The sequence below is a fragment of the Vombatus ursinus genome, unplaced genomic scaffold (assembly GCF_900497805.2).
Source record: "Vombatus ursinus unplaced genomic scaffold, bare-nosed wombat genome assembly UNPS02005659.1, whole genome shotgun sequence".
Classification (NCBI taxonomy): domain Eukaryota; kingdom Metazoa; phylum Chordata; class Mammalia; order Diprotodontia; family Vombatidae; genus Vombatus; species Vombatus ursinus.
This window is the reverse complement of record NW_020945437.1, coordinates 3,806,413-3,821,404: the sequence shown is the minus strand read 5'-3', so window position 1 is coordinate 3,821,404 and position 14,992 is coordinate 3,806,413. Positions and strand designations below refer to the sequence as shown.

At 39.7% G+C, this 14,992-nt stretch overlaps 1 protein-coding gene across 3 annotated transcripts in view; it reads left to right on the top strand.

The window, feature by feature from the left end:
* The first annotated feature begins 4,172 nt into the window (after nt 1-4,172).
* The window catches only part of LRCH1 (leucine rich repeats and calponin homology domain containing 1), a 242,002-nt gene continuing 231,182 nt past the window's right edge, over nt 4,173-14,992 (top strand). The window contains exon 1 of one of the 3 annotated variants that reach the window (XM_027848158.1): nt 4,173-4,504. In XM_027848158.1, coding sequence (XP_027703959.1) covers nt 4,192-4,504 — 313 coding nt within the window. In that variant the 5' untranslated portion in view covers nt 4,173-4,191. The remainder of the gene's footprint in view (nt 4,505-14,992) is intronic. The other 2 variants (XM_027848159.1, XM_027848157.1) reach the window with 2 other exon arrangements.

The following is a 14,992-nucleotide window of genomic DNA, read 5'->3' as shown; positions in this document are numbered from 1 at the left end:
GGATGGCTCTGTTGTATGACTTTGGACAAGTCAGTTGCCCATTGTCTGTCTCAGTTGCCTTATCTGTAACACGACAAAGTTGAGGTAGGTAGGTAATTTCAAAGGTTCCTTCCAACTCTAAAATTTTAGGATTCTATAATTCTTCTTAATAAATATTCTCCACACTCCTCCCCCACAGGCAGCTCTTAGCTTTCCACATCTCCTATTCTCTAACTCAAATCTTTCCAATATTTAGCTATTTAAAGCTTTAAGAGATATGACAATCTGCTCAACCAATAGCATTTGTTTCCTTCTTGACCCAGTCAGTGAATATCCACAGTGAAGGATAGGCCCAAACTTTTCTTTTGGGAAAAGTAGAAAACAGATGAGTGAGAGGGAAAGTGGAATTGTGTTTATATGTAATACTAGATTTTCCTCCTCTAGCAAATTTTAAGATTTTGAAATTTGGTTTTAGTGAGGCTAGTGGATGAAAAGAAACTTGGCCCAATGGTTAGAGGGAATGGATTTGAAGTAAGGAAGAGCTGGATTCAATTTTTGACTCTTTTACCTATTATTGTCTTCATGACCATGGATGGGTAAGTCACTTAATTCTCTGTGTTCTTGGCCATTCTGTAAAACTATAAATTAAAGATCATTGCTGACCTGTATCAGTGGAGGGAATTTCCACACTTGAAGTTTCCACATTGATGAAATCATAAACAGGAAGGGAAAAGGGGTGAGAGTAAGGTAGAAGACTGGGTACAATGGAAACAAACACCAAACTGGGTGTACCATGATGTAGAATCCCAGCTCTGCCATGAACACACAGTTGTGTGGCTGTGAGCAAGTTACTTCTCTTTGGACTCAGATTAATCATGACCAAAATGAAGGAGATAGACTAAATGATTTCTAAGTTCCATTGTAGTTCAAACATTCTAGATTTAAGGAAAAAGCACTGCCTCTCCCAAAAGTATCATGTTCCTTAGAACGAGATTCATAAAATTCTGGGATGTCACCAGCAGGTGGTACTAGTCTCCTCAAATTTATTTTTTATTTATTCTCAACTTAAGAAATGAAACAAGCATTTCCACAATATTAGTAGAGAACAAAAAAGATGATTGCAACTCTACTATGTACAACTTGCTATTCCTTTTAAATATATAATAAAAAAGCAGATTTCTATTGCAAAAGCTTGCCTCCTAGTCTAGAGCCACCTAAGAATGAAAGTCAGGTGCTAGAGAAAAAATAAGGCTAGAATAATCCAAATGACTTGTACTAGATCAATTATGGTATTCACTTCATGGGCTAATGACTGTGCCCATGTCTTTGAAGAGACTTTTTTCTCTTTCCCTCTTTCCTAAAGATGTTTAGTGAAAAGTGCTAGTTTTGGAGTCAGAGGACCTGGGTTCAAATCTTATCTTTGTTTTTTACCACCTTGATCTCTCTGGGCCTCAGCTTCCTTATCCATAAAATGAAGGGTTTAGACTAAACAATCTCTAAGGTCCCTAACATCTCTATAAATGTGATTCTATGATCCTTGACATAGAAAGGAACTGATCCCTCATCTTCCATATTGGTATTATTTCCTTATCCACTATATTGTACTCCACCCTCAAGCCAGTAAAAATGATGAGATGTGCTTTAGGATTTTGGAGAATATATGTGTGTGTGTGTGAGTGTGTGTGTGTGTGTGTGTATACATATAGACACACATATATATATTAGAGAGAACATCTTTCAAAATCTAGGTAGTCAATCAGTCAATAAATATTTATTAAGGGCCTGTTATGTGCCAGGCATTGTGCTAAACCCTGGAGATACAAAAAGAGAGTTTGCCCTCAAGGAGCTCAGAATCTAATGGGGAGAGACAACACACAAACAAATATGTACAAACTATATACAGGACAGATAGGCAATAATTTAAAAAGGAAAGGCATTAGAATTAAGAGGGAATGGGAAAGACTTTCTGTAGAAGATGTTAGTTTAGTTCAAACTTGAAAAAAGCCAAAGAAGCCAGTAGGCTGAGTTGAGGAGAGAGAGCAAATTAGGTATGGCGGACAGCCAAGACAATGCTAGCTGGAGAGATGGATGGAATGTATTATATCAAGTGGTTCCTTCTTCAATTAATTAGCTACAGTAATAATAGATTTCATTTATATATCATTTTAAGGTTTGCAAAGCTCTTTATATATAATCTCATTTGATCCTCCTAGCAAACCTATGAGGTAAGTGCTATTATTATCTCCATTTGATAGAGGAAAAAGGATGACAGTGATTAAGTGACTTACTCTGGGACACAGTGCTAGTAAGTGGCTGAAACAAAATTCAAACATTTATGAAAACATTATTTTGGAGCTGGAGGATACAAAGACAAAATTGAAACAAGTCCAGCATTCAAAGAGTTTACATTCCTGACCTCCAGAAGTTTAAATTGAAAGGGGGGAGGGAGTGAGGGATATTTACCTAGTACACATAAGTGTATACAAAGCCCTGGCCATTGGATTCTAGGCTGTAGGGCTGAAAGGGTTATTAATATAAGGCATATATAGTAATACAGGTTATTTATGACTAAATAAATTTAGTGGCTAAATTTCAATCTGACACTCTAATTTTACAGAGTAAGAAACTGGGACTCAGAGAGGTGATGTTACTTGTCCAAAGTTCCAAGTGTATTTAAGTAGTAGAGCTAGCATTCAAATTCAGATATCTTGACTCCAGTACTTTTCTCATTAGACTAGACTAGCTTCTTCACTCATGTTTCTTGTTGAGTAAGTTGATTTTCCAACCAAGTGGAGGTTAGGGAGATAGCCAGAAAGGAAATAGTCGTATTGGAGGAGCAGGAGAACTTGCTAGCATGTTACCCTCTATGCTTATTGATGACAAGGTGAGAGAGGAGGGGCAGAGAAAATTCACCCTGAAGACATAGAAACAGACCCCAGGTTCCACGGGTTAAGAATATGACCTGGTCTAAAGAACTTGGATTGATCCCAGTATTATACTACCGAACAAGGGCAACTGCCTAGTGTCTACTGAAACCCAACCACCTAGGTCCTGGGTCTCACGATGTCATCTTCCACTTAATTCTCTCTCCCAACCTCCTGCAGTATCTTTTCTTATACTCCAAGCAAATTGTCATTTTGCAAACAAACAAACAATACAACAACCCTTCCTTCCCGTGTCTCGGTGGCTTCCAACAATTACTCCGCAAAAATCGCACGTCTTCAAGCTCCCACCCCCCACCCCCTAAATCCTCGGCTTTCTTACTCTTCCAAAATGGGACTGAGAGTCGAGTGATGAGACGGTGGAAATCGATCTGTTAGAAAAGGGGTGGGGACCCGTTGTGTACAAAGCAATCTCCCAAACGTGCTGAATTTGGCAAAACCCTTCTTTGCTATGTTTACATCCCATCTATCACCCAGCAATGACCCTGACCTTGGGGATTCCTAATGACAGAGGAAAAGGAAGCCCTTGGCAAAATGGGTCAGCCCCCTCACCCGGTGTGTGTGTGTGTGTGTGTGTGTGTGTGTGTGTGTGTGTGTGTGTGTGTGTCTCCTTCCCCATCTCCAGGGGCTGTCCACCTCGCTGGCCTCTGACTTCTCTTTGTTGAGGGTGCCTCTAACCCTCCCTCCCTCCCTCCCTCCCTCCCTCTTCGGGGCTGGCACCTCGATCACTGGGCGCAGTCAGTCCCTCTTTCCTCTCCACCCTCTTGCGGAGGCGGAGGCGGGGACGGCTAAGCCCAACCTCCCTCCCCCGTATCCCCACTTGTCTAAAGTCGCGCCTCTAGCCCGCGGGGACTGTGGGCATGCTCAGTGAACTGGCTGGGGCAAGTTGGACTTGCATGGGGAGGACGCCTTTGCCCTAACCGGGACTCGGGGCTGGATTGACAGCTTGGGGAAGGAGGAGGAGGAGGAAGAGAGAGGCCGGAGAGGAGGGAGCCCCAGCCGGAGACACATGCGCGCTACTGCCGCCACCGCCGCCGCCACCGCCGCCGCCGCCGCAGCCGTCCTTCGCTTCCCAGGGAAAGGAAACCCCTAAGAATCGGGCAGCCCCGGCCGGCCATCTCCGCACTCTTGTTCCATCCCCGCGCCGCTGCCTGCCCGCTTGATCCTGTAGGGAAGGGCGCAGCCCAAAGCTCCGTCTTCCCCTCCCCCGGGGGGCGCAGAGACCCCCCGCCAGTGCGGAGGGGCGGGGTGGGGGGGCCAGGGGAAGAAGATGGCGACGCTGGGCAGCGAGCCCCAACCTTTCGCCCCTTCGCTCCCGGCTGCAGCTCTGCACCAGCATCATCACCATCACCATCACCACCATCTTCAGCACCATGGCGGGGCCGGGGCAGTAGCTGGCTGTGGGGCCGGAGCCGGGGCGGGGGGCGGCGGGGGTGGCTACAACCTGCCTCTGAACCGAGGTCTGGAGCGGGCGCTCGAGGAGGCGGCCAACTCCGGGGGGCTCAACCTCAGCGCTCGAAAACTGAAGGAGTTTCCCAGGACCGTGGCCCTCGGACATGACCTTTCAGACACTGTACAGGCAGGTGAGTACTCGGCTGGCACGCGTGAGTGTGTATCGCCCCCTCCTGTCTTACTGCCAGGCAGAAGGCTGGTGAGGGGTTGGGGTAGATTAACCTGTACACTCTCCAGTTGCTGTGTGTGTGTGTGTGTGTGTGTGTGTGTGTGTGTGTGTGTTTGGTGGTGGTGTGCGGGAAAGGAGAAGGGCGGGGGCTTGGGGTTGTGCGGTTCACGGATCTCAAGTTTGCTCCACATCTTCCGGATGGGCCTGTCTCGTGTGCTCCGGGGAAAACCGAGGCGCGCCTCTGTCTGAGCTTGCGTGTGTATGTGTGTGTGTTCATGCCTGGTGCTCGTGGGCGGGGGTGCTCTCCCACTTCCACATCCTGCCGCTGCGGCGTAGCCGGAGTCCGCGGGAGCGACTCGCAGGCACGTTGTATGGAAGTGTCGGGATTGGGCGTGCAAGTTTGCCCTGTGGGTCGGGTGGGTGTGAATCTGACACATGCCTTCGATTCACCGTGCCCTCCTCTCCGTTACTGTGCAGACACCCGCCTTTCTGGATTAGGGTGTTGGTGCATATCTATTGGTTGTGTATTTGTGAATGAACAGGCGCCTGCGTTTTGCTCGCGGGACCTAATTAGCTTAGACTCTGGGTACAACATGAAATCTCCTCTGTGTGTGTGTGTGTGTGTGTGTGTGTCCCCTCCTTGTGGGCATCTTGAGTGGCTCCTTGCACCCATCTCGTTATTATCAAATCCTCCATTAGGCGATTTATATTTAGATACAGGAGTTGTAGGATTTGAATGAGGGATTCTTCCTGTTTTTGTTGCGGTGTGGAAGAAGCTGCCAGGACTGTCTTGAATTGGAATAAACAGTCTGTTCTACAGTGATTGGTTCTTTCTGAACTTCACATTCGTTAACTGTCCATACGGTTTTGTACATAAATGAGACTATTTAGTTGTCTTTAATCCGATATTTTTGGGGGCAATGGAAGTTACTTCACAGGAAAAGAAATGAAAGTACCCACTTCTTAATGTGAGCCCTGCAAGTTGCAACCCGCGCCAATGAGCAGCCAGCCTTTTCAAGTTATGTCATGTGTTGACATATTTCTACAAAGTCTGTTTTTTCTTTGCTAACTTCTAATACATACACACAGCCTTAAGAATATACACTGCATGGTGGGGTGGAATCCAGGACTTAGATCCTTACACAGCTTACTTTGTTTTGAACAGTAAAATTTTAGTTCCCTTACTTGGATTTATTTCATAGCAAACCCTTGCTCCTTCTCCAGGACCAAGTTCTTGGTTGGCTCCTCTTCAAGTGCTTCTTAGTTTGTCCTTTTTTTCTCATATGTTGAAGGTTCCTTGTCTGATTACAGGACTGGGCCTGATTTCTTTTCCACTCTGGAGAGAAAATACAAATTCCTCTTGTGGTTTAATAGTGGAGAAAGCAGCTTCAGCTTTTGGAAGACAGGGGCAGCCAGGGCCATTATATTTGAAGCAGACAGACCTTAACAGGGTCAAAGAGTTCTGTAACTTGGATTTAAGAATACTCAGGGTCAAGCAAAAAGTTGGGGATTTCCAGATATGTGCTGGCCACAGCTGGGTAGCCTCTTTTCTGTGCTACATCTTAGCTACATCTCCTCAAGCAGAAAGTAATTCCCAAAATTGACTGGATCAGGCAAAGTCCTTTTTTTTTTTTTGAGGAGCTAGTTTTTAGTAATTTTATATTTAGAGCATGTCACATGTCTTAAGATAGATTTAGGAATGTTCTGCATCAAGACACCAAGAAACACAGAATTGTATGTGAGGCAGGGAAAAAAAAAGATGACAAGAAAAATTATGATACTGAGATTTGAATTGTCTGTGTATCTTCTGCAGTTTATCTGGTTAAATTATAATCTCTTTTCCCGCAAATTGGGAATGTTATGCTTACTTTTCATATTTGCTTTCACTTTCTTTTAGATTAATAGTGTTTTTAAAGATCAGAGATCACCTCTTAGTTTCATTATTATATCATCATGATCTAACAATTGTCTCATGTTGTCTCAATAATAAGTTGGAGACCATGTTATTATTGGGACTCAGTATTTCCTGTTCTTCCCTTCCCTTTTTAAATGTAATTTTAGTTGTGGGGTCCCTGGGTTAATCAAAGGACTTAGAGCTGGAAATAGCAGTAGAGACCATGTAGTCAAACTCCCTCATTTTACCAATGAGGAAACTCACAAAGGTGTAAAGTAGCTTGCTCAGGTCCCACAGGTTGCAGCACTGGGATTGGAAACCAGGTCTTTTGATTCTAAATCCAGTGCTTTTTCTATAATAGGACACTTGTAATTAGCTCATATGATATTGTGTAAGTTCTAGATAATTATTCCTTAAAGCCTTATTCCTTAAGCTAAAAATGTAATCTTAATGAGGAGTCATTAGAGGACAACTAAATAAAAATGTGGAACTCTGTGTTGCCAGTGTTCTGATTTGGGATTTGAATACACAGATCTGCTGAAAGATTTTCAGATATTGGAGAGAAGCTAGTCTTCAGAACATCTTTGCTTCAGGTCAGAAGCTGGTTTTAAAATACATGCATTCTCTCCTGAGGGTTTGTTTCCTCGAATACTTTTTTGATATTTGGAAAAGCAATAAGTAAAGCAAGAATTTAAATCTCCTCCAGACTGCTCAGTGTTGACATTTCCTATCTATAAAGGTTAGTATCAGAGAATGGAAAGCAGCAGTAGTAAAACATAAAGGAAAGAATGGTTTCTCACTGGCTCACTTTTAGATATCAAAATATGTCTCAGAAACTGAAATTTAAAGGTCTTCAAAGAATGGGGATGCAAAGTTGTGAAAAGCTTTCAGTCAATGAATAAGCATTTATTAATTGCCTGATATGTTCCAGACCCTGTTGTAGGTCCTGGGGAAACAAAGTCAAAAGCCAGAACAGTCCCTGAGCTCAAGGGACTTCCAATATGGCTGAGGACACAGCATGTGTATTTGTAGGTATATAAAAGCCTTGTGTGTGTGTATATGTATATGTATATGCATATATATGTATATGTGTTTGTGTGTATATATGTATATACACACATGCAAATACACACACACACACACACACACATATACTTGTGCTTGGGCCCAGAAAATGCTTTGCTGTTAAGTGCAATACAGAGTTAGGTAGCCTTTATAAAAAATAACTGCATTAATGGCTAACCTGTCTGGAAATCAACAACCCCAGATATTCAGAGAGGTAGTGTGGTGGATTGGAGTGGAAAAGGTACTGGACTCTGAGATTTGGAACACCATTTTAACTGGTTTTGTGACCTTGGACAAGTCATTTGAAATCTATCTGGATCTCATTTATCTCATATGTAAAAATGTAATTAGACTCAGAGCTTATTTGCCCTTGTTTCAGACATCTAAAAATAAATGTTAAATTAAGAAGTTTTATTCTCTGGTTTCCAAACCTACAGGCTGCTGCTACATTCAGGTACACAGATAGAGATTGATTGACAGTAAGGGGTGAGGCTGGAAAAACTGTAAAATATTATTTTCTTTAGGAGTCAAGAAGTATACACACCAGTTTATGGGGTGCATCTTTGTATTACAGCACTCTCATTGTTTATAATAATGACCTTCATACATCAAGGAAATATATGTTCAAAGTATTTTGTTCTTAAACAAAAATTAAAAAGTAAAATAAAAAATTTTGGATCCTTAAAGAGGTAAAATATGATTATCTAGAATGAATATTTTCCAAGGATTCTCAATAGCTTTAGTTTTACTGTATAGTCATATACACGACCAGCAGACCAGCCCAGCTGAAGCAGCAGGGCACTCTAAGGGCGAGATGGGAGGTAGTATGTTCCAAGCAAATCAAACCACCACGACCACCTTGACCACAGTCTACCCTCAGACTCTGATGGAAACAACCCAGAACTCTGTACTCAAGAGCCTGAAGAATAGCAATGTCCTCCAGTCCTCTGGACCTGCTTCCAGCCCAGCTTCCACAGCATTGTTGATTTATCTCAGGCATTGTGAAGAAGATGCCCACCTTCCTTGTTACCACCAGCAGCAACTGTTAACCCAGTGCCACGATCAGGAAGATAAGCACAGGAGCCTTGGGAGTGGCAGAACCCCAGACCACCTGTCCTCCTTCTAGCCCAGCCCTCACAGCCATCATTTGCAGAAGTGGCTATTGTGAAGAAGGGGCCAGCTATCCCCACCAGCTGCCACGTACATACAAGGCACGCAAGTCAGCCTAAAAAGTCTGTCCCAGATGGAGAAACAGGAGGCAGCTTTGTTGCTAGTCAAGTTAAGTCACTGCCACTTTCTTGATCAACATATAACCCCTCAGACCCTGATGAAGACAGTTCAAGAGTTCCTGAACCCAAGCACCAGGGGAATTGCAGTGCCTCCAACACTGTGTTCATTAACCATCCTGGGAAGCAGGTCCTAGAGATATGCCTGACAACTGTTCCTGCAAGAACTATAGCCCCACCTTCTGAAGACTCGAAAAAGAAAATTTTTGTTACCAAAGTCTTTGGCATTATAAAGTGGTTCAGCAACAGAAGCTGATATGGTCTTATTAAGGAAAATTATATTCAAGAAGAGGCATGGCCATCAACTTTGGCACGCCATCCTAAGGACCATGTGACCTTTCCATCTGATTTGCAGCTGAAACCTTTTGTGGATATTGTCTCCACATTAGAATGTGAGTTCCTTGAGAGCAGGAACTATCTTTTCTATTTTTATCTATCTTTTTCTATTTTTATCTAGCCCTTAGCACAGTGCTTTGTACACAGTCTTACTAATAGTGCTTAATAAATGTTTCATTCATTCATAGATGTGTCGGTTGTACTGTTGATAGGTATGGTAGAGGACTGAATAAAGCATTAAACTTGGACTTAGACAGACCAGGATTCAAATTCTACCCCAGGTACTACCCAGTGTGACCCTGAAGTCACTCTTAATTTCTGTGAGCTTCAGTTTTTTCATCTGTAAAATGGGGTTAGTAATAGTATCAACCTCAGACAGTTGTTGTGAGGATTAAGTGAGATAATGTATGTGAAGGGCTTTATAAATCTTAAAACCCGTATCAGAGCTATTATCACATTATTTAATGAGGCAATAGACAAGCATACCTGTGAGAGAATTGGACTGGATTTTGTTCCTAGCTCTTTGTGTCCCCCCAGTACCTAGCACAGTGATCTGGCCACAGACACTTACTTAATTTTGAAGATATCATTTTCTTTGTTTCAGCTTTTCTACTTGTTTAATACAAGCAAAACCTTTGAAACCATTAGCAACTTTAGAAATTAGTTTGAGATGCTTGTGAAGCAGCATTACATAATAAACATCCTAACGTGCTTAAATTGGGTGATTACTGTTAGAACCTTTAGTCCAAAACATTTTCCCCCTTCTTTTATGGACTGAAGAGATTCTTTCTCAATGACTCTTTTTTTGAAATTGAGATTGAGGGGCCCTGCTTTCATTTTATCACAAAATTTGACAAATAATTTCAGTTACTGAGGATTATTATTCAGGATGAAAAATACAGTTAATTCAGCATACAAATATATTTTAAATTTAAATTAAATTTAAATTTATTTAAATGGTAACCTATTATCAAATATAATTGTTGTGGGCAAAACATTTTATAAATAGGTTAGTGTGACTAGAGCCTAGGAGAATGGAGAGAGGATTAAGGAATGAGGGAGGAGAGAAGAAATGTATGTTCAGGGTACATGGGAAGAAGATCTTGAAAAGTAAAGTGAGGATCTTAGACTTGGTATCCTGGGAAAGAAAGAAGATTTAAAGGAGAAGAAGAATGATGTGGTCACAGAGGGTAGATAAAAAAGTAATCCATCATTAATACCTTGGACTGGATCTCAGTTGGCAAATAGAATCCCAAATCAAATTAGATATTTATTAAATTCAGGGGATTTGGGGAGATACAAGCAAGTATCATCCCTTGAGGAGTTATATATCTAGTTGAAGAGATAAGATAAAAAATTCATGAAAAATTTGTCAACAGTTTATCAACAATGAAAAAGATGCCACAATACAAGTATAATAATTGTCAGATTTATGATATGCATAAAAGTACTATGTTTAATGGAAGGAGAGGTCATTTTCATGATAGTTCATGGAGATTTTCTGGATATAGGGATTTTAGTTAGTTCATGAAGAGTGAATTGGATTTGGATAGACTGGGGATGGGGAAAAGAAGCTCAAAGACAGATGCATGTCTCTCTGGAGAATAGTGTACAAAGCAATTTATATGGGGGAGAAACAGGATTTTCCTCTACAACTGGAAGAGTGTGTTATAGATTGTGTAGAAGGTTTTAAAGTCTGGGTTAAGGAGTTTAGACTTTACCATAGCCAGCAGGGAACCGTTGAATGCTTTCATGCGAGAAGTTACATGATTCTATCTATGAGATGATGGGGAAGGACTTCAGTTATAAGATAGAAATTGAATGTAGGGGCAACACAGTATGAAAAAAATGAGCTTAAAGAGTAAAAGATGATTTGGTGATTTAATGTCTGAGGTACCAGTAAAAAGCAGATGCCTCTTGGTAATGATTAAGAAGTTAAGCTGTGTGGGGAGGGTTTGGCCAAAGTTTTATTACAGTTTGGCTTTTGAGTACTTCCCAAAGTTTTACCAAATATTCTCATTTAGCAATTTTTAAAAGATGTTGCAGACAGTGAAATCTGAAGATAAGAACAGTTGAAAACTTGACTTTTAAGTGGCAGAGGTTTTTGAAATATCTGAAACTGATTATCTTAAATCATTTCATGATTCAAATTATTGTTAAAGAACTTTAGAAGTTGTTTTTCATAATACTCAGTGGGTTTTTTTTATTATTTTCCCTTTTTTACCAAGAAGTTCAAGGGATACCTTAGAATAAGCTTTAGGAAATAATATGTCTGCCTTGTTTGATATCTTTGGTAACAAATATATGAGATTAATTGGAAAGAGCCTACTTAAAAAGTTTTTGGGAATCCTGCTACAACTTCATTATGGAGTGAGAGCTGTAGTTCCTGGTCTAATTTAGGACTTAAATGATTCCTTAATAGGGACTCTGATTTTCTATTCCCCTACCTGTGCAAATAGGGGACTTAGAAAAATAGGAAGAAGAAGGAGGGGAAGAGATATCCAGGACTTTCCAATGTGCCATCTCTGAAATGGGGTTAGTGGAAAACAGTGATCTAAATGTCCTTGGACAGGCAAAGTCTGAGATGTGAAGGTCTTAGGTGCCCCTGTCTGTTTGATCTGTGGCTTCACAAATTCTCAACATTTTAGAGCTTTGCAGTTATGTAGATGGAATCTGCTAGAGCCTCTGTTATACAGTCAGTCATTCCATAAGCATTTATTAAGCTCTTACTATGCCAGGCACTCTAGCAATTGACTTGTCTGGAAATGAATGGGTTCCATCATTTGAAATCGAGTAGACTTTAAAATCTCTTAGTTCAGGGGAAAACTTCTGGATATGACTGTGTCATGATTTCAAGTATAATAATTACTTCATTATAAATATCTTAAGCAAATTTTAGCTATCTCACTGTTGATAATACTATCCTATTTGCATTTTCCTATTTTTTCCCTCTTTGGTTAAGGTAGAGGGGATTTCCTTTATTAGAGTCTTTTTGAGTTCTGAGGAGGCAGACGCCTGGTTTGTGTAGCGGTTCTAAATCTTGGTCAAATGTTCAGTACTACTTCATTGTGGTATGGCAAAGGCAGTTTCCAAAATCATAAATGCTATTCTTATCACTTGTATTACAGGCTGCTTTATTGACAAGGCAGCAGCATACTAATCATGCATCTAGAAAAAGAGCACACAATTATATGCCCCACAACTTCCAGGAATTCTAAGAGCTGATTAGTTTACAAAGGGACAAACCAGGACCTTAACTTCATCATTCCAAAGATCTGACTTAACGGTTTGTCAGTCACTGTAACATCTTAACTTTCATTGGTAAAAAGGTTATAGTAGACTGAAATATGGTATAGCACAGAGCCTTTTAGCAGTTTAAAAATTTTGCATGTGTGTACAACATTAAACAATAAATGTTTTGAAATGAAAGAAACTGCCCTTTTCCTTTTTTAAAACTACAGTTTTGACCTTTCTTTGGCATATGATAGGCCTGTTTTTTGAATAGTTATGTTGTAATATTTAACTGCCATTTAAAGTTCATGCTGTTTGTGCCATTTGCCTAGAATTACTTCTTGTTATTGAATTTTCCTATAGGTCCATTAGGTATAGATTAATAAAACACTGCTGATTTTAATATAACATTCATCCTCTTTTTACATACTTCTAAATGGTCCTGTATTTATAATCTCTTAATCTGCCCCTATAACCATTTCCTTCCAGAGTCTTTATTGGATGTGCTTTTCAAGAGGTTTGGTAATTAGAGTAGCAGATTGCTATGAACTCTATTTATTATCAGAAGAAAAAAAAAACAAAAAAAAACTACCTTGAGCTTTTGTCAAAAACTACAAAAACCTGTTTGTGTGGATATGTTCCATATTCCATTGAGCCCTCTGGAGATTTGCCTCAGAGGAAAATTAGGTGAATTGTCTAGAGTCAATGTAGTAATTCTGTGGGAATCAATTTAGACCCTTTTGTACCCTTTTCTTTTTTTTAAAATAAGTTTTTATTGTTGTCTTTTGCCTTTTCCACCACCATAGTTTTTCCCATATCCCTCACCCTTGTACCCCGTAGGAAGTCATCTTGTAAAACAGATAATTTTTTTAAAAGAAAAATAAAAAGGAGAGCAAAAAGTAAATACAATCGAGCAATACCTTGAAACAGTCCCAAAACAAGTGCAACATGTAACACTTGTGGATTTCCCATCTCTGCAAAGTCGTGATTTGAGTGTGTTTTCTCATACCTCTTCTTGTAAGCCATTCTTATTCTTTATAATTTTGCCACATTCACTTTTGATTGATTTTTCTGGTGTGGTTGTTCTATCCATTTACGTTGTTGTAGTCGATATTGTTATCTTGGCTCTGCTTACTTCTCTCTGCATCAGTTCGAATACATCTTAAAATACTTCTCTGTATTCATCACATTCACCATTGCTGACAGCACAGGATATTCCATTACATTCACGTACCACAATTTCTTTAGCCATTCTAAATGGCTAAAAGAGGAGAGTGGGTATCCTGGCTTTACTCTCTTATTTCTTGGGAAAAGGTTCTAGTGTATCTCTCTTGCACATGATGCTTTCTTTTAGTTTTAGATAGATATTTTTTATAATGTTAAAAAAAATGTCTCCCTTGTCTATACTTTGTAGGGTGGATTTTTTTTTAGCATCTGTTGAAATAATCATGTGGTTTTGTATGTTTTCGTTTTTAATAGGATTATGTTGATTTTTCCCTGTGTTTCTGGTATAAATTCAGTTTGGTCATAATGAATGATCTCTTGGACAAGTCACCATAGTCTGTTTGACAAGATACTGTTTTTGAATATATATTCATTAAAGATATTGTTCTATAGGTCTTCTGTGTTTTATCCTTCCCTGGTTTAGGTACTGAGACTATATTTGTTTCATACAATGATTCTAGTAGGGTAATTTCTCAGTTTTTGAAAAGAATTTGTGTAGTATGGGTACTGATTGTGCGTTAAAAGTTTGATAGAATTCTCCTGTGAACCCATCAGTATTACTTTTTTTTAGTGTTTCTTTTATAACTCGTTTTATTTCCTTTTCTGATATTGGTTATTTAGCGTCTCTGGTCTTCTGTCAGTTTGGCTACTTGATATTTTTGAAAAGTTTTTTTGTGTTCTTAGTTTTGTTAGCAGATACCTATGTTAGGGCTATAGTAATTTTTGTTTATTTTGTTTGTTGTGTTTTTGTTGAGATTTTCTTGATTTGATTTTCTGCCTTTTTAGTAAAATTGTCTAAAGGTTTACCAGTTTTATCAGTTTTTTTCAAAGAACTAGCTTTTAATTTTATTTATCATTTCTAACTTGTAACCTTTTCAGTGGTTGTATCAGTTGACATAATTAAGATAATTAAATGGTAATTTAACAATTATATTAAATGGCAAAATTACAATCCATCACAGGCTAATATTTAAAGGATGTGAGAGCAAAAAAAGCCCAAACTCTGAGTAGATTAACATAACTAATGCTCTGTGTGTGTGTGTGTGTGATTTTAAAAGGACTAATAGTGTTCCTAGAGGCTTTCTTTAATGTTACTCTCATGAGCCTGAGAGTTCTTGGACATCTGTGTTTTTCTTTGCTCTTTTCAAATTCTACATGGTTTTAAGTAATCTCATGTGATATGAATTGTTTAATTAAAAAAGAAAGCAATCCAAACAAATGAATGAAATGACATTTGTTGAGCTCTTACTATGTATTAGTACTGTATTAGGCACTGGGGTTGCAAAAATTGAGATAATCATTGTTTTGGAGGAGCTCACACTCTAATTGGAGGTGACAGCATGCAGTTGCAGATTCAGTTGCAGATGGAAAGGCCTGGTGGGCTTTAGGGTGCACTGGCAAGTCAGATGGCAGT